The sequence below is a fragment of the Rhodamnia argentea genome, chromosome 3 (assembly GCF_020921035.1).
Source record: "Rhodamnia argentea isolate NSW1041297 chromosome 3, ASM2092103v1, whole genome shotgun sequence".
Classification (NCBI taxonomy): Eukaryota; Viridiplantae; Streptophyta; class Magnoliopsida; order Myrtales; family Myrtaceae; genus Rhodamnia; species Rhodamnia argentea.
In genome coordinates, this window is record NC_063152.1 from 30079216 (window position 1) to 30104317 (window position 25102).

The 25102-nt window shown below is 42.0% G+C and overlaps 3 protein-coding genes and 1 pseudogene across 3 annotated transcripts in view; 2 read left to right on the plus strand and 2 right to left on the minus strand.

The window, feature by feature from the left end:
• LOC115743064 (ubiquitin carboxyl-terminal hydrolase 3) overlaps positions 1-21194 on the plus strand; it is a 29558-nt gene extending 8364 nt beyond the window's left edge. Inside the window, exon 10 of the transcript XR_004015636.2 lies at positions 21126-21194. The gene's annotated coding sequence lies outside the window, so the exon portion shown is untranslated. The remainder of the gene's footprint in view (positions 1-21125) is intronic.
• LOC115743048 (ethylene-responsive transcription factor 1A-like) lies at positions 1733-2836 on the minus strand. Its single transcript, XM_030677634.2, has one exon. It carries the CDS (start codon positions 2834-2836, stop codon positions 2075-2077), a length of 762 nt encoding a protein of 253 aa, XP_030533494.2. The 3' UTR covers positions 1733-2074.
• On the minus strand, positions 11269-24771 carry LOC115743063 (ethylene-responsive transcription factor 2-like). The gene is made up of 2 exons (XM_030677655.2): positions 23795-24771; positions 11269-11280 (listed from the first exon to the last, which is right to left on the minus strand). The coding sequence occupies exon 1, from the start codon at positions 24649-24651 to the stop codon at positions 23806-23808; it is 846 nt and encodes a 281-aa protein (XP_030533515.1). The 5' UTR covers positions 24652-24771; the 3' UTR covers positions 11269-11280; positions 23795-23805.
• Positions 18428-20568, plus strand: LOC115743049 (annotated as a pseudogene).
• Positions 24772-25102: the final 331 nt, after the last annotated feature.

Genomic DNA, 25102 nt, shown 5'->3' on the forward strand with positions numbered 1-25102 from the left:
ACAACCAACATTATCATCTTTCGACCCACTTCAACAAGTGTTTGCTCCCCCGCACACCTTGATTGAATATATCATGTGTAATACCCCTAGATAATACATTTCCAGAATCAACACTTATCTACTAACCAAACTATTGAGAAATCTTCATCCTTTCACGAGTTCTTAATACAGAATCATATTTTTTTTTCCTGAAGAGTTTTGACAAGTTATACAACCTTTTCATTAGCAGGTAGTGATGTTTCAAAGCACTCAAAAGTCAAGCAATGACCATCAAATGAAGATTGTCCCTATCGGATGAAAGGTTCAGACAGTTCAAATCATGCAGTGCGTGAAAAGAATTGCGAATCGAATCTATCAACAGCATCTCACACAGACCAAGTTTCAACCCAAAGGCATGCAATCGCAGTATACTGAGCTAGCAATGAAGCAGTACTCAAATGCTGATCCAAGCAGGCCAAATATGCTCCTCATCTTCTATCATAATGCCACAAGTGCAATTTCTGCAATTCAAAGAAAGAGGAAAAATGTGGGAAATTTGCTCCAAGAACTTACCGAGGAAACTTGAGGGATACGCTATGGCTTGTGTCATTTTGACTTCATCCATCAAAAAGAAGGAAAAAAACCAACTAAACTTCTTTCAATTGGGTTTTTTGTTCAAGTATAGCGGAAAGCACGTTCATTTGCAGCATGCAAGAATGCAATCACAGCCCAATTTTGACAATAAGAATGAGAATCGAGAAGCATACCTTAGAATCGCCTCTATTTTGTAGAATTGGCATCTGGAAAATACTCCGAATGAACAAGGAAAGAACACATAAACCATCATACCGACAAGAAGCCCAGACCAATCTTGGAATATCGCAACGACCAAATAATCGAAACACATTTTCCCCACGAACCTGTGGTGCTGCTCTCGGCTCTGATAACGAGGAAGAGCCGAGGTATTTCTAGCGCTATTAATCTTCCCACTGAGCCGATGGAACCGGGAGGCGCCGAATTTGAGGAGGGAAGAGGAAGAGGTCGAGGCCACGAAAGCAAGCTCTTTGAGTTGGCGATCGCGAGTCAGGAGGGAATGTTGCTGGTCTCGCCATTGCATTCGTGCAACCCATGGCTGAATCTCGACTTTGCTTGGGAAGTACATGCCAATAAAACCGATAGCGGGCGTGAAGCTTCTCACAATTTGAAGCAACCGAGATGGACAGATTGCGATTCACAGAGAGAGGGGGGCGCAAAAAGGGTGAGTGACTTTAGCGCACGGGAAAGTGCAAGTGAAGTGGAGGAAGCTCGCTCGCTCGCAGTTGGCCCATTCTATTAGTGTTGGAAACAGAACGGGATGTGGACGGGGATCGCGCTTACGTAGAAAATCTGCCCCGCCACCGCCATGTCTCTCGTGCACACCGGCAGTTCTGATCGCCCCGGGTGGGACACCACTACTAGCGATCTGACAAGTACACACGCAAAGCGGGGGAACAAGACTCACCCAGGTTTCGCTGGCCAATCGGCCAGCAAGGGGTGGCGGCTGGGTTGCGCGGGCACGGGCTGAGGTCAGAGATCGAGCGAGGTCCGATGACGACGGTTGTGGCAGCTCGAGAGCGCCGTGCGGGCAAGAAGAGGAAAGAGAGAGGCGAGAGAGACACGGGAGGAAAGGGAGGTGGAGCTGATGATAGAAAAAGAAATGGGAGGTCATGGTTTCTAGAGGGCTAACTTGGAATGTCCGCATCTCGGACATCATCTGAATGCACATCTAGTTTCCTTCCAATGAAACGACCATCATGCATCGGTGTTATACATGCGAGACACAACTCGCCGAAAAGGAACAGAAATCACCATGCCCAAAATATATAGGAAGAGCCCTTTCCATTCTCACTTCCCTCTTATTGGTTTACATTATTATCACAAAACATCCTCGGCGGAAAAACAACCAAAACGAAACAAAAAAAACAAAAACAAAAAGTATTTCCACACAGCTTCACCGTCCTGGTAGACATTGCGCCACGTGTGGTCCCAAAGAAGATGTCAATCATAAGCTAACTAACAGCTTTTTTGCCAATTGTGGTCATTGCCACGTGGTATCCTACTTGGAACCCCCCTCCCCCCCATTCTCTGACGTGGCCACTCCCGCTGCCGTGGCAGCCGTCGTCGCCTTTTTCGTCCTCTCCCCGGAGCCGTTGGCCGGTGAGGAGGAGGAGGAGGAGGAAGTCAATGGCTCTAATGATGGCCGACGTCTCGACAGCACCCTGACGGGCTCGGGCTCGCCTGAGTTGATCCGGTCCGGGAAATTGAGCAAGTGCCACTGGCCGTGGATTCTATAGGCAGCTTTATCGTAGGCCCGCGCCGCGTCCTCTGCTGTCTCGAAAGTCCCGAGCCACTCCCGGCCCCCCTCCTTTGCCGAGTTGCGGATCTCTGCCGTGAACTTTTCCCGCCGCTGCCTCACTCCTATATAGCGCTTCCCCTTTGCCGGGACCGCCGAAGGCGGCGGAGTTGGCGGAGCCGCAACACACCCCACCGACCAAGACGCTGCCAGGAGGGGCTCCGGCTTCACCGAAACCTCCGCCTCGAAGCTGGGCCGGCGGGCTGCCGGCGGGGCCAATGGATCCCAATCGGCCGAGAAAGGCTCATTCAGGATCCCGTGGAGAAAGTCTTCTATGAAAAGGAGCTCTCCCCATTCCTCGATCAGATAGAGCAACAAGTCAACGCCGGGGCCGGTGCTCCAAAACCCAGTTCCACCGGGACAACTCGGGACGAGCGGACTTTCCGCGTCGTCGAGTAACAAGTGCCTCCTTATGGATTCAAGGAGGGCCAGGTCGGAGGACTCCGGGGAACTCGGTGCATTCATGGTTTCCAACAGAATGTTGTGAGCTTGGGCAGGGAATTGTCAGAGGCACAAGCTCAATATATAAGGCGGAGAGATACTGTACCGGCGGCACTGCTCAGTGCACACTCCCGCCAACTTTACGAAACTCCCATCCTTTTCGTAATCCCGGTCGATTTTGGCCATGTCTGTCCCAGAATATTCTGTGGTGATCGCCGACGTGTCTGTCCCCGTCGCAAATACGTCCTGTGGAAAAATTGAGAATGGCATCTGCAAGTTTGCCGTCTCCCCGAACCACCTTCCTCACCTTGCCGGCGTTGTCATCTTGGTCTAAGCACTGACGTGAATGCCCATCGTTTTCTGGCCGGCCTTCATCCAGATTCGACCCTCGCCCAGATCTCTAGATAAGCAATGCATTGCAAGTCTTGTGACCCCTTCAGGATCAAAATTATGGTTCAGACAAGTGCTTTGACGAAAAAAAAAAAAATTTCGAAAAGTGCACCGGTTCCTATTCTCGGCCCATCTTTTCGATTTAGTTAATGAGCTTTATATAAGTAAAGCAAGATATTTGTGCTTTGATAGTCGCATGTTGAAGCATTTCTTAAATTATCTTATCCTCTTATTAATCTCCAAATTGCTTGATATATCGATATTTATTTTAACTAAAATAAATCGAAACTAAATAAGGTTAGCTTCGATTTATTTTTCATGGTAAAACGAGAGTGAATTTCGTCGTACACGTATTATCATATAAGGAATTGCGATGGAACTTTGAGATGCGCAAGTGCATAGAAAACATTTTTGTTATGGACCTGCTCATCATCGATTAGTTGATGCCGTGGAATTTGTGAAACGGGCTCCTGAGCAACGATTCATTGTTGCTAATGAATTCTTTAAAATGTCTAGGTGACCGGAAGTCGAAATGACAGGCCGAGAATAGGAACCAGCGCACTTGTCAAGTAACGAGCCATAATTTTGATCCAAAAGGAGTCATGGGACTTGCAATGCATTACTTATCTAGGGATCTCACTGGTGGCCCTCACCTCTGGTTCTGGTTCTGCTTCTTCTTTTTCGTTTTTAATCTACCTTATTGCTAAATTAATTTAAATAAATTCATGTTAAAAAGCTTATCAAAACGATGCCGTTTTAGCCATATATGATAGAGAAAAAAAAAAAAAATCACGTCAGTATTTTTAGGACTTGATTGCATCAATTTAATATGTTTTAGGACTCTATTGCACTTTTTGCAAGTTTTAGAACTTAATTGCATCTTCGTCATAAGTTTTAGGACTTATAGTAAATATAGATTGAAAGGGACTTTTGAAATTGGACGATTTTTTTTTTTTTTGCCCTTTTGGCTCAAAATCCAATCTTGAGCTCATGTATAAGGGGGAAAGATACTGTGATGGCAGCCGTGGCACACTCCCACGAGCTTTACGAAACTCCCTCCCTTTCCATTACCGTGACACGTGAAAGAGATGCCGGGGGACTAAAGCTGTGTGCCTACGTTCAAAATTAATATTAATCTGTCGGTAGATTATTTGACCTCCCCATCGTCGCTAATCTTAGTGATGTGATCAATTGGACACACATGTTTGACTCACTTCCCATCTTGCCATAATCCATGATGAATGGATAATTTGTAGCACTTAAAGTAATTGAAGTCGGGAAATTTCTCCATGGAGTGACTATCTTTGTTGCACGTGAGACTGAGAAATGTCTGCATAGAACGAAGAGTAAGAAGAAAGACACGCGTGGGCAAACCATCCGTACGATTTTTCTTGGAATTTTATTTTTTTTATTTTTCAGATTCTGTGGTTTGTAATTTTTTTTTTTTTTGATAACCGAGATTTCCTACGTGCAATGGATTATTCCTCGGAGTGGTGGGGGTATGTCAATGTCACCGGATAAGTCCTCAAGACGCGATCGTTGAGAGTCGAATCCCAACGAAAAGGTATACAAGCGAGCGCAAATTTTAGATGTGGCCAAAATAGATAGAACGAGATGTCTAAAATTGCATTAGTTTGTTTAATGTTCGTGATAAAGATAGTTATTAATCCAGGGTAAATGATTTGATATTAATAATGTTTTGATCTTAAACAGAAAGGACTACATTTTCTTTTTAGCATGAATAAAGGAAAACATGACTCCAAACACAAGAAAATCAGGTATAATAATTGTTTATATTGAGCTATAACAAATAACAATTTTCTCAAAAAAAAAAAAAAAAAACTTAAAACTGTTAGAGTCCCGATGTTTCATAATCCAAAGCTGGACTTCTTGAGATAAATGTGACATGAAAAGATTTCGACTCAAAACATCTTGTTTTGATATCATGTGATGTTTCGTGAGTTTACTGCCACCTGTTGTATAAAACATGTGTGCACTTTGGCTAGCTTCTCTAAGTCAACCATGTAACCGTCACAAAAGAATCGAAAGAGATTTATTTTTCATTTTTTCATCTAACATTTTATTGTAAGTTTGAATTCCTATCTACTAGTTTTTCACTTTGCGTATGCGATACGGCATCAGAAATCACTTCTCTCAAAAAACTTACATCGGTTGCAACGTAAATGCTCTCCGTCCGACAGTATAATCTTCCAAATTCGTATTCCTATCCACTAATTTCTCGCTCTGCGTACACGACATTAGAAACCACTTCACTCCAAAATTTTTACATCGGTTGCTTCGTAAATGCTCTTAGTCCGACAATTTAATCTTTCAAGTTCGAATTCCTATCCGCTAATTTCTTACTCTGCCTACACGACACACGACACGACCTGAAAAACCACTTCACACCAAAAAACTTACAACGGCCACCCCGCAAATTCACGAGCCACGACCATGAGTAATTGCGATGTAAGCCCCGGGAGGGCGGCCAGATGAGAAAAAGGCGAAAGAGCAACGAGAGAACACTAACAAAGACCAAAAAAGCAAGCAAAGAAATGGGGATGGCAAGTCACTTTCGTGAAGTAGACTTGCAATTGTTTGGCACATGGCTCGGAAAAAACAGAGCTTTGCAAAGCGACTAGCGACACACCAAATCTCTCTCTCCATGCCAAATTGTCATTGTAGCTTGGACATTTGGATCATGTTGGGTTTTTGGTGTTGGATTCTTGCACAAAAGGAGGCGAACAAAGAAGAATTGAATGAAAAACAAGCCAGACGTTCCCCTCTCTCCGGATCTTCTTCAACTTTCCAAGCGAAACTCACTTTTGGAAAAAGGTTTTTCTTTTTTCTTTTTTTTCTGCTGTGTCGCTGTATTAGTGGCGGACGCAAAAATCTGTTTTGAGGGAGCTCCGAAAAATAAAATCCGCAATGCCCGATTCATCCGGACAATACAAAGATTGAAAGGGAGTTTTGAAATTGGACGATTTTTTTTGCCCTTTTAGCTCAAAATCCAATCTTGGGTACGTCCATAATTTCTCAAGGCTAAATCACCTTGTATCTTGAGAGGGAGAATGTTGTGAGTTTGGGAAGGGAATTGTCAGAAGATGTACGAGCTCGATATATAAAATAAGGGGGAGAGATACCGTGACGGCGGCGCTGTACAGTGCACACTCCCCCGCCAACTTTGGGAAACTCCATCCTTTCCATTCTCCCGGTCGATTTTGGACATATTATTCCCCGAACGAATATTCCGTGGTCATTGCCGTCGTGTCTGTCCCCACTGCAAATACGTCCTGTGGAAAAATTGAGAACGACATCTGCAAGTTTGCCGTCTCCCCGAACAACCTTCCTCACCTTACCGGCCTTGTCATCATTGTCTGAGCACTGACGTGAATGCCGATCATTTTATGGATGGTCCTCGTCCAAATTCGACCCTCACCCAAATCTCTAGATAAGCAATGCATTACAAGTCTCGTGACCCCTTCCGGATCAAAATTATGGCTTAGACAAGTGCTTTGACCCACATAAAATTTTTTTTTTTTTGAAAAGTGCGCCGGTTCCTATTGTCAGCCCATCTTTTTGATTTAGTTAATGAGCTTTATATAAGTAAAGCAAGATATTTGTGCTTTGATAGTCGCATGTTGAAGCATTTCTTAAATTATCTTATCCTCTTATCAATCTCCAAATTGCTTGATATATCGATATTTATTTTAGCTAAAATAAATCGAAACTAAATAAGGTTAGCTTCGATTCATTTTTCATGGTAAAATGAGAGTGAATTTCGTCGTACACGTATGATCATGTAGGGAATTGCGATGGAACTTTGAGATGGGCAAGTGCATAGAAAACATTTTTGGTCTGGACCTGCTTACGCTTATCAACGATTAGGGGATGGCATGGAATTTGTGAAAGGGGTTCCTGAACATTTAGTGAACAGCTCTTCATTGTTGCTAATGAATTTTTAGAACGTCTAAGTAACGGGAAATCGAAAAGATGGGCCGAGAATAGGAACCGGAGTGCACTTGTCAAAAAAATTTGTTTTTTGGTCGAAAAGCATTTGTTGATTAATGAGCCATAATTTTGATTTGAAAGGGGTCGCGGGACTTGTAATGTATTGCTTATCTAGATATCTGGGCAAGGGTTGGCGACCCTCGTCCAAATCTGGACGAGGGCCAACGGGCACTCCCCGCTGGATTTATATTAAAAATCAAATTTAGACCAAAACGATATTGTTTTCGCCACGTAGAAGAGAGAAAAATGTTTTTTTTTTAAATATTTTTTTTTTGCATTTTTCATTAACCAAATTGAACGGAGTTAATGAAAAGACTTAATTGCATCAATTTGACAAGTTTTAGGACTTTATTGCATTTTTTGCAAGTTTTATAATTCAATTGAACGAAGTGATAAGTTTTAGGATTTCTAATGAACATATTCCTTTATTTTTATTTTTTTTATACTTTCTCTAGAATTTTTCTATGGTTGAAAATGTACTAGGATTTGAAAGCGATTTTTTTTTTGTTGTAAAGATTGAAAGGGACTGTTGAAAATGGACGATTTTTTTTTTTTTTGGCCTTTTAGCAAACGGCGCCAGCATTATTGCTAGCAAATCTCTGCCAACCCTTGATAACAATAAAAAAAGAAAATAAAAAATCAATAAAAAGATTAAAAAAAATTTCACATTAGCGTTGATTGTGCCAGGTGAGACGATTGGCATTCACGTCGGTAATTTTCATCCAAAATTAGTTGAAAAGACTAAGTTGACAAGCTGCCAACATGTTTAGTGCTAAATTGACCAAAAGTATCATAAGCTTAGAACTTTATGGACAATTTCCTCCCTGCTTCGATCTGAAGCACATATCAAACAGTTACATAAAAGTTTGATAAGCTTAGTTACGTCGCATCATTCAAATGGTTGTTAGATGGGACGAGTAAACGATTTTATTTGATGAACATTCACGAAATCGTTCGATAACCTGAGTTCGGTCGTGACATCATTCATGGTCGAGATAATTTACGTAAACCCCCTTTAAGACACTGTGGTGGCGGCACTTGTGGTGGCGGCACTCCCACCGACTGGCCAAAACTCCATCCTTTTCGTGTCCCGGTCGATTTTGGCCTCTTCTTGCATTAGAATTAGGGTTTAATTTGGCGTTGTTAAGTGTAGTGGTGCTGATCAAAAGTGCTTTTTGATCTGTTGGTGAGGAGAGGAAGTTTGCAAGTTGCAACTTGCGACATGAATCATTTCCCAAGATTTTCTTCAAAAGTAATTTCTCTCTAAACTCTAGCTGATCCCCCACGGAAAATTGGTATGATAGGAAACGTGGTCAATCTACAGTACGGTAAGGTAAAGTCTTCATCGGTTAAGGATTTTCTTCATCTTTGACATATCGATTTAACAAACCGACAAATGTCTATAAGCGATGTAAACTCAAGACATAAATTTAATATTAATTATAAACTAAAACATGTGGATCCAAAATGGGTATTCGGCGTACAGGAAAAAGAGAAGCCCAAATCTCATTGACGACGAGTCATATTGTCGCCCACCCAGGTGCACGGTAGGTAACAGAAAATTGAGTATTCGGTTGGCATGCTTAATACGGACAAAAGGCACGGCCTGAAAGCGATGCGATCGACTTGTGGGAAACCATGAGCACAAGCTATTGCATGTGTCCAAAAGTAAAAGTGGTAGGATGTGATGACGTCGCCTTCTTTAGATATGGTACAATTTATATAGTCAGCTGATCCATTTAGTTGGCTTAAGCAAATATATACAATAGAAATGTGTTTTTCTTCTTATTGATTCTCTTTAGGGGATGCTGTCAGAAAATTCATAAATCGTATAGTGATGAGCATAATTTGATTATTGGATGGATTAGGAGAGCGATCATAAATCATCGAGGTCAGATCCGATACCGTAGCTTTTGTCCAGGACCTACCACAATGGCCGTCAAACGGGTCGAATTCAGATGGGCCCATTTGGTGCAGAGAATTTCTGACCCGCAATCATATCTTTTTGGGCTCTTCTGGGCCGTCATTCTCCTCGGGTTTCTCTTCTCTCTAGGTCGACCAGTAATTTCTCCTTCAATTGTCAGCTTCCCCGAGTAACATGCCCGCTATTATACCTTTTTCCCGATCTTCCCCCTCTTAAACTAGAGGTAGCAAAATGGGTTTAGACTTTTATCCGGCAGCTGTCTGCACGGGCTAATAGCTCTTGCGATCACCTATTGATAGTTGTACCGGCGGTCGTGATTCCTACAATCAGTTTGTCTAGTTTAATGCAGTTTCTGCTCCATTCGATAGATATTTTCATCCATCCCTTTCATTCCTCGTTTTGTTCCAGCTTGATGATATGCAGAAAGGACACGATCAAAGATCCACTTTTTCTTATCCGGAGGCACTGGGTCTAGGTACCGCCTTGTGCTGATTCTTTCTTGACCTATGGCAACAAATAATTTGTTGAGTTGAGAACTAACCCATTTTAAAACCCATGTAAGTAGTAGAAACTTTTTCACCGGCCTTCTAGTAGTAAATGAATTTGTGAAACGGGCTCCTGAACAGCGATTCATTGTTGCTAATGAACTCTTTAAAATGTCTAGGTGACCGGAAGTCGAAAAGATGGGCCGAGAATAGGAACCAAGGCACTTGTCAAGTAACGAGCCATAATTTTGATCCAGAAGGAGTCGCGGGACTTGCAATGCATTACTTATCTGGAGATCTCACTGGCGGCCCTCCCCGCTGGTTCTACTTCTGCTTCTTCTTTTTTGTTTTTAATTTACCTTGTTGTTAAATTAATTAAAATAAACTCATATTAAAAAGTTGATTAAAGCGATGCCTTTTTAGCCACATAGGATGGAGAAAATATTTTTAAAAAAAATCAAGTTAGTATTTTTTTAGCCAAATTGGACGAAGTTAAAGAAATGACTCGATTGCACCAATTTAAAAAGTTTTAGGACTCGATTGCACTTTTTTGCACATTTTAAGATTCAATCACATTTTCGCTATAAGTTTTAGGACTTACGGTAAATATAGATCGAAAAGGGACTGTTGAAATTGGACGATTATTTTTTTTGTTCCCCTTTTAGCAAACAGCGCCAGCATTATTGCCAGCAAATCCCTAGAACAGCGGGGGTTCAAAGTCGTATTCAGCGAAATCCATCATCATCTCTTCATGGGCTTCAAAGGTGTATGCTTTTTTTTAGGCCTATTTTCTACAACGTTTCTGATTACTTTAAGTATAAAAAAACAAAAACTGACTCCAAATAAAAAATAATTAATATTTAATATGCCTTAAAACCTCACTGACTTTGTAAAATCCGTATAACTAAAAACCAATGAGCAGACAATAAATTGAAACCATATAAAGAAATTGCAATGAATTTTACTGAATCAAAACATACCAATGAAGTGAGCAGGGAAAGTGAAAAACGTGCAAGACAGGGCTAGAAAGTTTTTACAATAAAAGACAAGTGCTAGAATCCTTTTTTTTTTTAAATCCTAGTTGGATTTAATTGAAACTCGGACAAACTTTAATTTAAATGATTTTCACCTGAAATGGGCTTCTCGCGATTTTTTATGTCTCTCGATTCTTGTTCGTAGTGTCTTTTCTTTGTTGAGTGCGTTCAGAGATATGCTTTACATATACTTTACTTTGATTCCAATTTAATGGGACATTCCATTTGATCTTAATCTCCAAGAATCTCTAATTGTCTCTTGATTTGCGTGCTACTTTAGAAATGATATGTGACTGTTGTCGCTCTTTTAGTTATAGTTACCCCTTAATCGAAGGATTATTATGAACTCTAACTTCCACTTCCTTTCATCTTTCGAACGATCATTGTCGTGTGTTACGAACCCTAACTTCACTTCTATTCTATTCATCAGAAACTCATGACTGATGACTATGAGCTCTTTAGACATATTCTATCATGAGCTTTCTGGGTTAATTGTATCGTCATAACCTATGAGCTTGTCTGCTTTTTTATTTAGTGGACCTTATGGATTGTGTTGGGGACTTTAAGGGTGTATGGGAGTACCATGGTATGCCCGTGTAGGCATCCCAGCCTTTTGCCACAAAAATAACTGCCAAAAGGCCGTTACTCCTTTTGAACGTGACAAAAGATCACGTCTTTAGACGTCGTTCGTTTTTGTCACTTCTTACGTCCACATAACAAAGAGCAAAAGAGAGAAAGAACAGCGACGAATACGATGACGCTTCTCCCTTCTCTTCCCCATCCTCAAATAGACTAAAGACTCTCTCGAGGCTGCACTGGGGCATTTTTTTTGTGAAAATTATGGTACATCCTTTGTGTGATGTACTTGTTTATGATAAGTGATTCAAGTAAGATTTTGGGCTTGTTAATTCTGTTGTAATCCGCTGCATATGTATTGGAATTGGTTCCCTTCAGATTGTGGAGGTTTTGCTTTGGTCCATCAACTCCTTTTATGTTTGGGCCCAATTTTTGTGCCCGATGTTGACTCCTACGAAGTATAGTGGTGGAAATGGTGGCCATGGAGGCGGCAGAGGGACTTTGATTGGGCACATATCAGGAAGCTATTAGTGTATCCGAGACGCTCTAATTATCTTAAAACTTTAATTAGATGTGCCTAGTAGGGGCTATCGGTTCCGGGGGGCTCGATTCTCACCGTAGAACTCGAACTTACCCGGTCGTGATCATTTTCCAGTTTGTGGAATTAAGAACCGACTTGTTGACCTTCGAACCGGCCTAGACCGGACCGGCTTGATATTTATTTATTTTTTTGAATTCCTTGATGATATTCACCTTAAGATGGGGTGCTTCATATATTACAGAACAAAAAAGGTGATTAATGATCTCAAATGCTATTTTAACTGCTTTGCTGAGCAACACACACCTTTGGTAATCTCCAATTCTTTAGCATATAGAGCCTACGTATGAAATAGAGAGCCATTGACTAGGGGTGTCAAAAAAGCCCAAGCCGGTCCAACTCGACCCGATCCGGCCTGGCCCGAAAATTCACCAAATTTTCGGGCCTTTTCGGGCTGGACTTTGGTATTGTCCGCGTAAGGCTCGGACAGGGCCAGCTCCGGCTTTTTGGACACCCATGTTTTCTTTTTAATTTTATTTTTTTTATTTTTTTTTATATTCTTTCATTTGACTGGCTTGTCAAGTACTTTTGATTCTAAAAAAAAGAAACAAGAAGGGAATCTGACCTGACCCAACTCGGCCTGAAAAGTTGGAGCGTATGTAATTCGGGCTTTGGCCGGCTCGGGCCGGGCCAAGCTAGGTACTGTTTGGTTTCGGGCCGGGCCGAGACCCAGCCCATTGACACCCCTACCATTGATGAAGAACAAAACAAAAAGGAAATTAATGAGGCAAGGAAAATAGTGGGAGCTTCTGTAGAGAAAAGAACTCATGAGTTTGGGGGGGAGATACCGTACAGATAATCAGGGATAGGATACGGATTTGCCCAAGCTTAAACATAATTAAGGGAACCAGCAAGCGCAAAAGAAAGCATCGAGCGAGAGTTACGGAGAGCTTGAGTGGATTCCGCGAAGCTTGAGATGAAAGGTTCGGCCCAGTCCAACTCGGTTCGGCACAAAGGGACTGGGAACGGGACCGCTTCCCGCGAGAATTGTCCAGAACTGGTTAGCTCGGGCCGATTCGATCTAGTTCCTGGAGTGGACCAGGACCGGTGCTCACCTCTAGTGCTTCTATATATGGGTCTCGTCCGCCACTTCCGATGGGGTCGCCAAGTTCGACATGATTTTATACCGAAGGAAATTTTTCTTGAAAACTGTTAGCTTAACAGTCTGATAGTGTTGTCAATTTTTCTTGGTGTACCCGCTAAGTCCGCCATCCCCGTCCAATCGAACGAAATTCTCCTAAGCCGATTCTTTCTCGAAAGACTAGCAAGGAATGATTTTCTCGTGAACGGTCTAAAAGGGTGTTGACGCCTAAATTTTCACTAATCTTTTCAATCATTTATTTTTACATTTAAAAAAAAACAACAGGAATTAGTTTTAGTTCTTACTAAGAATAATTAAATCATTTTCCTCATTAATTTGAGCACTCGTGCATTGTATTTACATTGGCATTCAATTAACCGGCGGCAAGAACGGACTTGAAACTAACGAGCGGACTGGGCTGGCGCTTAGCGAAGAATTCGGCTAGCATAAAGGGATAAATGCTCAAAATTATTAAGGCCCTGGGGCCTAACATGAGATTGATTCAGCCATTAAAATTAATTAGGAAAATCAAGGTCCACAATCACTGTGAACTTCGGTCAAGCCCACTCATCCTCAAGTTGCCGAAGTTTGCAAGCGTGGGGAGTTCTCTCTCTGAGCGGATCGTCCACTGACGTCAACCATGGGGTTGCTTCGACCCTTCGTGCTCACCAGTCGTTGATCCGCTTTCACCGACAAGTCTCAGCTTCCCGACGATCGCTGCTGGCTCCTCTTCGTCCTAGCCGCAGCCGTCATCGTCGAGGATCATTATCAGCTTCGTTCGTTGAGTCCCGGTTGAATCCTCCGATTGGCCTACTTGAGTCCATCCGGTGAGCGGCTACCCCGATGGCTGATCACCGCCTCCCTCCACCGTGACAAGGCCACGCTGGGACGAAGCTGCTGTCCACCAACCCCCGCAGCGATCCGTTGCTCCCAACCGCAACAAATAGTTCAACGTCGCCCAAAATCCAAGTCTTGCCTCTCTCGCTGTCTTGGACACCATGGCCAAAAGGAGCAACTAGAAATTTGGTCCTTAACGGGGACGGTCCATCACGCTTCCAGTCAAAGCCAGCCCACATCTTTGACTTTGTTTTGCAAGACCCAGCAGCTTTCTGTCATTTTTTTTAACAACGTGACCTGCAGACTTGAAAATTAGCAACCCACCATCGGCGGATGTTGCTTAAACGAGCCAGCCTTGATCCGCAATCAGTAACTTCTCGCAGGTCCAGTCACTGCCGTTCGCACCATCGCCGGTCCCATCCGCAAGCAAGATCGAATCGATTTGACTTTATTTGCCAATTTGAGAGTATATTGCATATACGATTAGAGTGTTTTTGATTGGGAAATCACGATCCTAAAGGGGGTAAGAATTGCATATTTTGAAAATCTTGATACTTGACTTAGAAAAATGCAATATTTGATTATTTGAATTGATGGATTACGTATCTAAATTGAACATCTCAAGATTTTTGTTGTTTGATTAGAATAGTGCAATATATGACGTGCCTAATTTGAAAGATTTGGTCAAAATAAAATCTGAAAATTTTAAAATCTTTTGAAAATTTCCTAAAGATACTCAAGATATCGACCGTTTACGAAAATCTACTAATTTGCAACTGCATACATGGGAAAAAGTCTATCTATCGGGCTTTAGATGGAATTATTTTCATAATAGGAATTTCGAATTTTTAGGGTCTATCTATTAGGCTTTAGTTTGAAACTTAATTCGAGAAACAACGATTATTATCTTTAAACTAAAATATTTGCAATTTGAATTTAAGTTCATTCATAAAAACTGAAAATCAGAAAATCCAAAAAATTCAAAATTTTTTAAAAAAGAAATTTTCATGGCTCATCTTTAATTCCTCTCGCAAAATCTCAGAAAATTAAAAAAAAAAGTATATAGCAGGATATGGTTTCTTAAAAACCACACATCATCATCTTTAAAAGATAGGATTTTTTTAGAAATCCTATCTAATAGATTGCATCTTTGAATAAAAATCTTTTCAAATCCATTTCAATCTTTTAAAGATGTAGACATAGGGTAAAAAGATTTTCTTAAAAATTTTGGGGCTTAATGCAAGTTAAATCCGAAAACTTTAAGATAATCTTGAACCAATTCACTCTCATTTTTCATTAATTTTTAATTTTGGAAGTACATCAAAAATACCACAAAAAAAATCATAAAAAGAAAACCCAAAAAATTGCACCTTTGAACTATAAGTCGGAATTCATTAAAATTGCCAAACTGAAGATTTTTTCATGAAAATTGATATCGAAAGGGTATTAATTGAAAAATTAATGTAACCAAGTCCTGAATTTAAAATCTCTAGTTCGTAGAAGTAATTTAATTCTCTCACTAACTTAAGGTTTCTAATTGACCTACCAAAAAAATGATTAGTTGCGGTTCTGAAAAATTAAAAATCTTTTACCGAATAATCACTTGAACCATAAGTTGCGATTTGGTAAAAATCGATTAGTGGCGGCTCCGAAAGATTAAAAATCCTTTGTCGGATAATCACTTAAATCATAAGTCACGATTTGATAGAACTCGATTAGTGGCGGCTTCGAAAAATTAAAAATCCTTTGCGGGAAAATCACTTAAACCATAAGTCATGATTTGATAGAACTTGAGATAGTTCGAGCTCGGGGAATTTCCGAATTTTAGGTCGCGTCAAAGGATAAAGTCGAATGGAAATCGAATTCGAGGCCTCGGGCTTTTGAAGACAAAGTCATGACTATTGGATAAAGGATTTGACGAATCGTACTGGGCCTCTTGCTTTTTTTACGATGATATACTTCAAGCTAACTCCAACAGCGAGTGCAATTTCCTAATTACATGTTCCTCTAATATTACCACTTTGCTTCAAATGCTTAGCAACTGGGGCAATACATAGGAAAAATTACTCAATCAACTTTGAACTTATTGTACAGATGGCAATCCATTGCTAAGCTTTTCAATTTTGCTAATTCAGTCATAAATCTTTGTCCGAAATTTTAATACAGTCCCGCAACCAATTTTCGCCAGAAAATGCTGGCGTGATGATCTAGTTATCCCCATATCATCCTAAGTGGCACAGAGCCACGCTTGCAATTTCTCGTGCGGGTTTCAACCGAAGACCCTTTCGTGACGTCTCCGATCTAAAAGCCATAAATATTGCAATAATGCGGGTTTCAGATCGTAGAGGCTGGTGAAATTTTCTCTCTGTCACCAAGAAAATGCCCACTTCGGAAAGTTCTTTTTGGCTTTTGCCCGAAGAAAAGTTGACTTTTATCGGACTTTTTTCCAGGCTCGTGAACTCCGTTCACATGATTAAAGATTACATGAGCAAATGCCCGAACTGAAATATGTTATTGTTATGGAAGCATGTATAATTACAGCAGGGGAGGGCATTCAGTGCCTATTCTTCTAATTCCAGTAGACTAGAGGTGACAAAATGGGTCAAAAACCCATATTTTAACCCACATTTAAGAGTGTGGATAAAAAATGATTCACTTAATAACTTAATGGGTCTTAAATGGACTTTAAATGGGTTACCTAACTATCTTAAGTGAGTCATAAAAAAGTTTCCTAATTTTTTTATTTTCTTTTTGGTTTTGGTTTTTTCTTTTTTTCTTATTTGATTTTTCTCTTTTTTTTTTCATGGAATCCAGTGAGTTGCGGGCCGACCGTCGCCTACACCAGGCAAGGGCCAGCCATGTGTCCTCCTATGCGAGGGCCTAGAGTCGTCAATCGGTTGTTGGCAAGAAATTTGTATAGCATGAAAATGAGTTAAATGGATCAGTATGACTCGGACTATTTTCGACCCGACCTCAACCCAAACCCAACCCGACCCACCTATTTGACGTCTTTATTGTAGACACATCAGTTCCTCTAGTTGTTGTAGGACGGCATTTGTCCATGTTAGCGATTTTCGATCAAAATTGGCGGGAATGATTGAATTGAGGCAAATGCAAAAGTCTTAAAACTGAATTGCCAAAAAAAAAAGTATCATAATTGAATTAGCATAATTACAATAGTTTTAGGATTTTTTTGGTAATTCTCCTAACACATATGTCGGGCTGTCTGCTTGAACCGGAGGCAATTATGTTGATTACGGCTAAACGCGTCTGTTTCCTACGAACGGATAGCGGGAAAACTAGCAAGGGTCGCCACCACCTCTGCGGATCATGCTCGGCACGAATTTAGCAATGGATTGCACGCTATAATAGCTCAAATCTTATGTGAAATCCCTGAATCTCGTGCTTCCGCAAGGCGGGTATCGTAAGAAAAACACAAGTTTGTCTAGCAACTTGCTTGGCGCGTTAATATGATAAGGGGGAGAGAGAGGGTATCTAGAAGAAATTGAGAGAAGCGATGGAAGTCTTGTAAGAGGGGAGATTACGTGCCTTGTGAATGAAACAACTTTGCATCCGTGACCAAATCTCCGATTCTATGCCCTTTATCTTATCCCTCTCGTTCACGCGCATATGGACCTTTCCCTATCAATACAGGTATTGCGTTGCATCCAATTCTTGGACTTGTCTTTCATCCACCGTTGATATATACATACGGGATTTCTAGAACCTCGATAAATTCGGCTATGCCATGTAGGCCGGCTGGCGTTCACGTCGGTGATTTCCTATCAAACTTGATTGGATAGACTCAACCGACAAAATGTGAAAATGTTTGGGATCCAATTGACAAAATTAAAAAGTTCACGCCCGAACTAGCAAAATTGCAATAAGTTTAGGACTCTTTAGACAATTTTTCCTAAATTTATCACACAATCGTATCCCGCAACCGATTAACTCGGTTCATGCAAATCGAGTCACTTTGATGCTCGGAATCACTAGTTTGTCAATTTAGCTTTCTCGACTAGGAAAAAAATGTCGGCTAAGTGATGCTAGAGGCAAAAAAGTACATGCATTTTCAAATGTTGGGTAAGGGAGATACTCGCTTGACAACTTAAACGATTAATAGGGTGGTTTCCAATGCATTTAGCTTTAAGTAAATTTCACGCATGACATATCGACATTCACTATTTTCGAACACGTTATACCGCCCGACCAATCCCCATGATGATTTACAATAAAAGGGGAGCGATTTCTAATGGGCCTTGCTAGCATGATGGTCCGACAATCTTGTCGGTTATGTCCGACTACATAATCTCCTAATCAATGAATACTTTATGCAAGACATGCGGTTATGATGTGTGGATCTACGATTGAGGTTGTATTGTCCGTGACTGTCTTGTTAGGAAAGCATTTCCCATTTCTAATTAATAGTTACGCAGTGACCATTTTCCTCTAGTTTAGAACTGGAAGTTAGAACCCTGAGGGCGATGCAACTTGCATTGTTCTGAATTATTGAACCATACACACCGTCAGAAAGGAGTGGAAAAAGGAGGACGAAGAACAACCTCTTGTCAGTGTTCTGCTTTGCCGTGCATATGTAGAATGACATGCATGGATTTATTTGGTTTTGGTCGGTATCACATTACCGGCAGGTCGGTTTATTTAGAAAATTTTCTTAGAGGATGGCTATCTGGGTTCTTTTCTTTTTCAGTTCTTGTGGGGGCCTTGGTCTTCCAGAGGATGAGGTCGAGTGCTTTGATGTCTTCTGGTTAGATGATGAACTCTTGGAGATGGTCCCGAAGCCTGCACTCGCTGTTTTGGTCCTCTTTCCCATCACGGCGCAGGTGCCTAGATTTCGTTGCGCTTCGATCCTTATTAGTGTGTGTGTCAATTCATTGTGGATATAGTGAGACACGATACTTCATGCCGACTTGCGTTGCTACTTTCTCTGTTTTAGTCTCAAGAGGAGAGAATACTGCAAGAAAGTTTGAAGAAGGTAGGCTATCTTCGTATTTCTTTTTACGCATGTCATAAATGGATTGATAGGTGAAGAGTGAAGAATGTTTATTGCGAACATACTTTCAATGATGCCTTTCGAGTTAAATATGGATGAATCCCATTCGTTTTCACTCCTATTTATTCTGTTGCCAATTACTATTCTATGATGGTGTGCGATAATGCTTCAAAAGGGCTTTTGGATAGTCATTTTACAGTAATTAGTCATCTCTCTTTCTAAAAATTTTGGTAAACTTTGGTCATGACTTCTGCTTGTCATCCTGATGTTAGGAGTCTAGCAGTAAAGTTTATTCCATGAAACAAACTGTGGGCAATGCTTGTGGAACAATTGGACTTCTGCGTGCTGTTGGGAATCTCGCTTCAGAGGTTAAGCTCTGTAAGTTTCTGCTAGTTTCCTTTATTTGGACGGTCTTTGCACTTTGTAAGTGCATTATAATTTTGTGAAGAGGCATACATCCCCGAAAACCTCGGAAATTCTTGTCAAGAGAGCTGTCGAAGGCAAACATAGGAATCACGAGTCCGTTCCGTAGGATGATTGACCGGTGGTACACTCTCTCTCTCTCTCTCTCTCTCTCTCTCTCTCTCTCTCTCATGCACACTGTGCTCATAGAGTGGAAGCTGCAATTATAACTTTAAGTAGCATCCTAAGATCACCATAATCAAATACATGAATCATAGTAATTGAGTAGAGGATTGTACGCACTTTGTTTCGGATCCATTGTTCTTAATGCGGGACTATGACGATCCGATGCTCAATAGCTCTTCCTCTATACACCCCATTAAACACTGGCTTCACGGCCCCTCACTTCGCTCCCCGACTCTTTATATGAGGTTATGTGGATATTATGGTTTAGAGGAGGGACTTAAGCTTTCTTTATAGAAATTTTAACTTATCCCCTAATTATAGATAAGGTTTATTTCGGCCTGCACTATCCAGCTCCATATTAGACTAAATAGGAAACTGTATATCTTTTCTTTAATAGACCAATTAATAATTATAATAATAGCCAATAAAGCCCACACATAAAATACATTCTAACATAGAGTTCCCTCAATCTGTTTGGCAATAATTGCCTCTGGTTGACACAGTCTTTGCATCCTTCTCCCTCTATGTCCTTAGGGTGCTGCGTTTCTGAAGAATGATAGGGATATGGAAGTTGCCCACTCAATAGCTGCTACAGCGGGTGATACACAGGTAAGTTTTTATTATCCTTGTGAACTTTAGATGCAGAATGTCATGGATCATTTTTTGGTTTTTTTACATAAATCCATGGTAAAAGGATTGTTCTGGAGCTATGAGCTAAATTTTCCTTGTTAACTTTCAATTTGAGCACTGGCTCATCCTGTCCTGCTAATTATTCTTGACAGGCATCAGACAATGTTGATACACATTTTTATCTGCTTCACATGTGTAGATGGTAAGCAGCGCCCCCTTCTTCCTCTGCTCTCTCTCTCTCTCTGCGTTTTTTTTTTTTTTTTCCCGCAAGCAAACATGTGTTTTATCTTTAGGCTCACCAGCCACTTGACGCAAGTCTGTTGATCTAATGGGATCAGTTGCCTCCACAAATATGTAGGTGAACTGTATGAGCTGGATGGAAGGAAGTCCGGTCCTATATCGCATAGTCCATCCTCGCCAATCTGCTTATTGCAGGTTATTAGCGCTGTCAATTTTTCTGGACTTTATCTTCTAGTTTGCCTCCTTAGGTGTTATCTAGTATTTGTCGGGTCCTGTGGAAACTATACTGACGGCATTGTGGTGCCGGGGGAGCGGGGGCTTAGATCGTACTGCTGTGTCCAGAAGTGGTGAAACGGATGTTAGGCGGCTGAGACATGTAAGTCTATCGATTTGCAAAGGAGACAGCTTCCTTTTTTATGCTTCATCACGGCTTGACTAGTTCATGACATTTTATGTGGAAGGTATGCATCATGAATTTTTCGCTTTCGAACGACATGGTTACTTTACGGGATGTACAAAATGATCTCCTTATATGCTTTCAGGGGTTTCTATTACATTACTGGTACTACTAGTTCATGAGGTGATACAGACAAGGCCTACAGTGTAGAGGTTGGAAAAACCATGACATGCTTCGGTAGTATGCACAGATAAGGCCTCGACGGACACGCTCGGGAGTTGAAACGTCAAGGTTAAATTATGTTCCTAGAGATAGTTTCTTTACACGCTTGGCTTCCTCTTCACGAGATATATGAAGCATGAGAGGAACAGGGGTCGTCCCTTTTGAAATGAAGCCAGGAAAATGAAAATCACGGCATTGACATCGCCAAAACCGGAAGAAAGTCTTGGGTCACAACTTTCGTCGTGGGCAGAGAAAGAGAGATCTAGCGATGGACGATGATACGACGGAGGCCAGCGACCGATCATGGTTCGTGGAATCTGTGTTGAGCCACCAGGGGACGATCCAATCCGCTGTCTTACCAGTAGCTTTGCTTTGTCCGCTGGGCATCGTGAACCTCATGGTCGGCTTTGCTTATAAGAATAGTCGTGAGAGTAGTCGCTTCCTTCGTCGCTTGGCGCATAATAACGGAAAAACTCGGTTCATGAACGGACCCCGATTTCTTTCAAGAGGATTTAGGTAAGGTTTTGTCAAATAGCCAAGCTCCGTAACATGAGACGGGCTTAATAAAGTTGTAATTAAGTAAGATGTTAAAGTGGGTGTAAATTATAAGTGGGAAAAATCACCAAAAATAAAATCTAAAATATATTGTATGGATGTCAATTTGCTTCTAAACCTTTTAATTTGATCAATTTAGTCTTAAACTTTTTGATGGTTTTTCAATATAGTTCTTTCGGCTAATTTTGGACAAGAACCGACAATGTGGACGTTGGCCATTCTGCGTAGTACTATCGACGTAATTTTCTATAAATTTTTTATTTTTTATTTTTTTTCACCTTGGGCTGGTAAGGGTGGTGAAAATGATATTAAAAAAATACAAAACTATACGGAATTTAAAAAAAAAAAAGTTCAGAAAAAATTCCTAAAAGAATTACAAGAATTGTCTATATCGGCGTTGGTTGTTCTACGTAGAATGTTCGGTATCCACGTTAGCGAACTATATTGACAAGTCGTCAAAAAATTTAGGACTAAATTGATCAAATTAAAAAGTTGAAGAATAAATGCCAGTCCATTTAAGCACTTTTTGTTATAATCATCCCATTGTTGATGGATTCAAGTAATGGGTTAGGGCAAATGCCCCTAGACGATACAAAAATTTGAGTGAAGGACCCTCGATTGATTTTGATTATATAGAATTCGTACTTTAATTCTTCGTTTGTGGTCGGGATAACCTATATGTATGAATTGGAGAAAATAAGGATTTGAGAAACCGACAGTATGACAGTATAGCCATGCAATTTCAACTGTAAATATTATGAATGACAAAAAATATACAACAATCATGGCGAGACTCACCTCTGATCTTATGTCCGCCATTCCGCCGTGATACGATCATACTGTCATACTAACTAGGGGTGAGCGGTTCCCGGTCCGATCCGGTTCCCATACAAAACCGGGAACCGAACCGGTGGTCCCGATTCCCACTTTTTGGAACCGCGGACCGGACCGGCCACCCTCGGAACCGAGAATTGGATCGGACCGCCGGTCCGGTCCGGTTCCCGAGGGGTTCTAAGGGTTTCCGGTCCGCGGTTCCGAAAAGTGTATGCACACTTTGATAGAAGATGTGGTCGAGCTCAAGGTCGAGGAAATAAGGGTTGGTGTACCACGAGCTCGGCGGAGTCAAGGCCTCTTCAATTGGCAGCTCCCGATCGAACTCTAAATGACCTAAACCTAAACAACAAGTAAACGTTAGGTTTGTTTTTTAAAAAAAATTAAAAAAAAAAAACGACCGGTCCGGTCCTGGGCCTTGGGACCGGGAATCGGACCGCCCGGTCACCGGTTCCAATTTTAGGAACCGGGAACCGGACCGAATCCCCCTAAAACTGGGAATCGGACCATCGGTCCCGATCCGGTCCGGGCGGTCCCGGTTCAGGTGGTCCTTTTTGCTCACCCCTAATACTAATAGGACTCGGGAAAATATTACATACTTTGGAAGCATTCTCTCCTTTTCTCACACATGTCCGCGTCATTGCTGAGCGAAGAAATACATTTGTCCATCATATACATTTTGAGAATATACAGTAAATTTCCCTGTTTTTCAATGGGAATGAGTGCCAAGATGCCAAATCTCGAATCCTCGTGTCGGGAATGCACATCTCTAAATTACAACCGTGTGGCTCATGTCGATCAATCACTTTCTTCTACTCCGTGACAACGTTTCGCCTCATTATCATGGAATAGAAATTTTCCAGTCATTCCTTTCAAGAAGAAATTATCCAAAAAATCATAAACTTATTACAATTTTATCAATTCAGTTCTCACCCTTTTAATTTTACCAATTGAGTTCTAAATCTTTTTACGTTTTGTCAAGTGAGTCCATCCAACAAATTTTAGTTGAAAATCGCCGACATGGACGCCGGTCGTTCTACATGACATGGGTGGCGGTGACTTTAATATGTTTTAATATTTTATCTATTTTGAATTTTTTTATTAATTTTAATTTTTCTAGGCTTAGGTTTTTTTTCCCCCCTAAAATGGCTAACGAGAGGGTCGTCGAGGCCTTGTCGGACGTGGTGAGGGCCGTAGCCCTCGACCAGATTGCGGTCGAGGGCAAGGCCGATGCGCGACTCTGCGTTGGTATATGCTCGAGACCCTAGTTGCCGACATCTGAATGTATTTGGCATGCCCACATCTGAATGCGCATCTCGTTTCCTTCCAATGAAAGGACCATCAGGCATCGGTGTAAATGCGAAGGAACAGAAATGACCAAGCCCAAAATATATAGGAAGAGTCCTTTTCATCTCACTTGCCTCTTATTGGTTCACATTATCACAAGACATCCTCGGCGGAAAAACAACCAAAACGAAACCCAAAAAAAAAAAAAAAAAGAATTCCCAACAAAGCTTCCCACCTTCACCGTCCTGACAGTGACCGACATTGGGCCGCCACGTCGGCCACAAGGAAGATGTCAATCATAGGCTAGCTAATAGCTGTCCGCCACTTGTGGACATTGCCACGTGGTGTCCTACTTGGAATCCCTCCGCCCCATTCTCTAACGTGGCCACTCGTGCCGCCGCGGCAGCCGCCGAGGATCCCATCGTCGCCTTTTTCGTCCTCTTCCCAGAGCCGCTGTCCTGCGATGACGATGAGGAAGTTGACGGCTCTGGTGATGGCCGTTTCGGCGACGACCGCTTCGACGTCACCCTGACGGGCTCGGGCTCGCCCGAGTTAATCCGGAGCGGGAAATTGAGCAAGGCCCGCGAGCCGCGCATTCTGTAGGCGGCTCGATCGTAGGCCAGCGCCGCGTCCTCCGATGTCTCGTAGGTCCCGAGCCAGACCCGGGCCCCGTTCTTCGCCGGGTCGCGGATCTCCGCCGCGAACTTCCCCCATGGCCGCTGCCTCACTCCTCTATAATGCTTCCCCTTCGCCGGGACCGTTGCAGGCGGTGGAGCCGCAACACACTCCGGCGACCAAGTTGCCACCGGGAATGACTCCTGCTCTGGCTTCACCGAAACCTCCGCCGCGAAGCCGGACCGGCGGGCCTCCTGTGGGCCCGACGGGGCCCGACCGGCGGAGAAACCCTCGTTCAGGAACCCGTAGAGGACCATATCGTCCGGGTCGTCTTCTCTGAGAGGGAGCTCTCCCCAACTCTCGGCCAGATAAGGGCACGAGTCCCCGCCGAGGTTGGTGCTCCACGGCCGAGCTCCGCTGGGACAACTCGCGACGAGCCGACTCTCCGCGTCGTCAAGTAACAAGTGCCTCCTTATGGATTCAAGAAGGGCCAGGTCGGCGGACTCCTGGAAGCTCGGTGCATACATGGTTTCCAACACCGATTTCCGATGCTAAAAAATGCTCAAAATCCAATCTTGGGCACGTCAAATTTCACTTTGTATTGTATCCTGAGAGAGAGAGGAGAGAAGAGAGAGAGAGAGAGTGTCTTGAGCTCGGAAGGGAATTGTCGGAAGATTGAAGAGGAGGAGATGAGTTTAAATAGGAGGAGAGATTCATGTACTTTGATATTTTTTCTCACGACGACTCCTGTTTTGGAAGTAATTTTAAAAAACTTTTCCAAATTTTCTTGCTCTTTGATCTTTTGATTTTTTTGATTTTCTCGGGAAACCCTCGGTTTCCAGGAAAGTTCCAAGTGTGGCAAGTGGGCTTTCAGGCGAAAATTAAAACGTGCTCTAATCCACAATTGAATAGTCTTATCATAATCGGTAAAAAGAGAGAAGCAAAGACGATTTCGCTGCCTTCGTAGCGTCAAACTGC

Bases quoted from the DNA above. Each gene is read 5' to 3' on its own strand.
- LOC115743048 (XM_030677634.2), bottom strand. From the start codon at position 2,836: ATGAATGCACCGAGTTCCCCGGAGTCCTCCGACCTGGCCCTCCTTGAA.
- LOC115743063 (XM_030677655.2), bottom strand. From the start codon at position 24,651: ATGTATGCACCGAGCTTCCAGGAGTCCGCCGACCTGGCCCTTCTTGAA.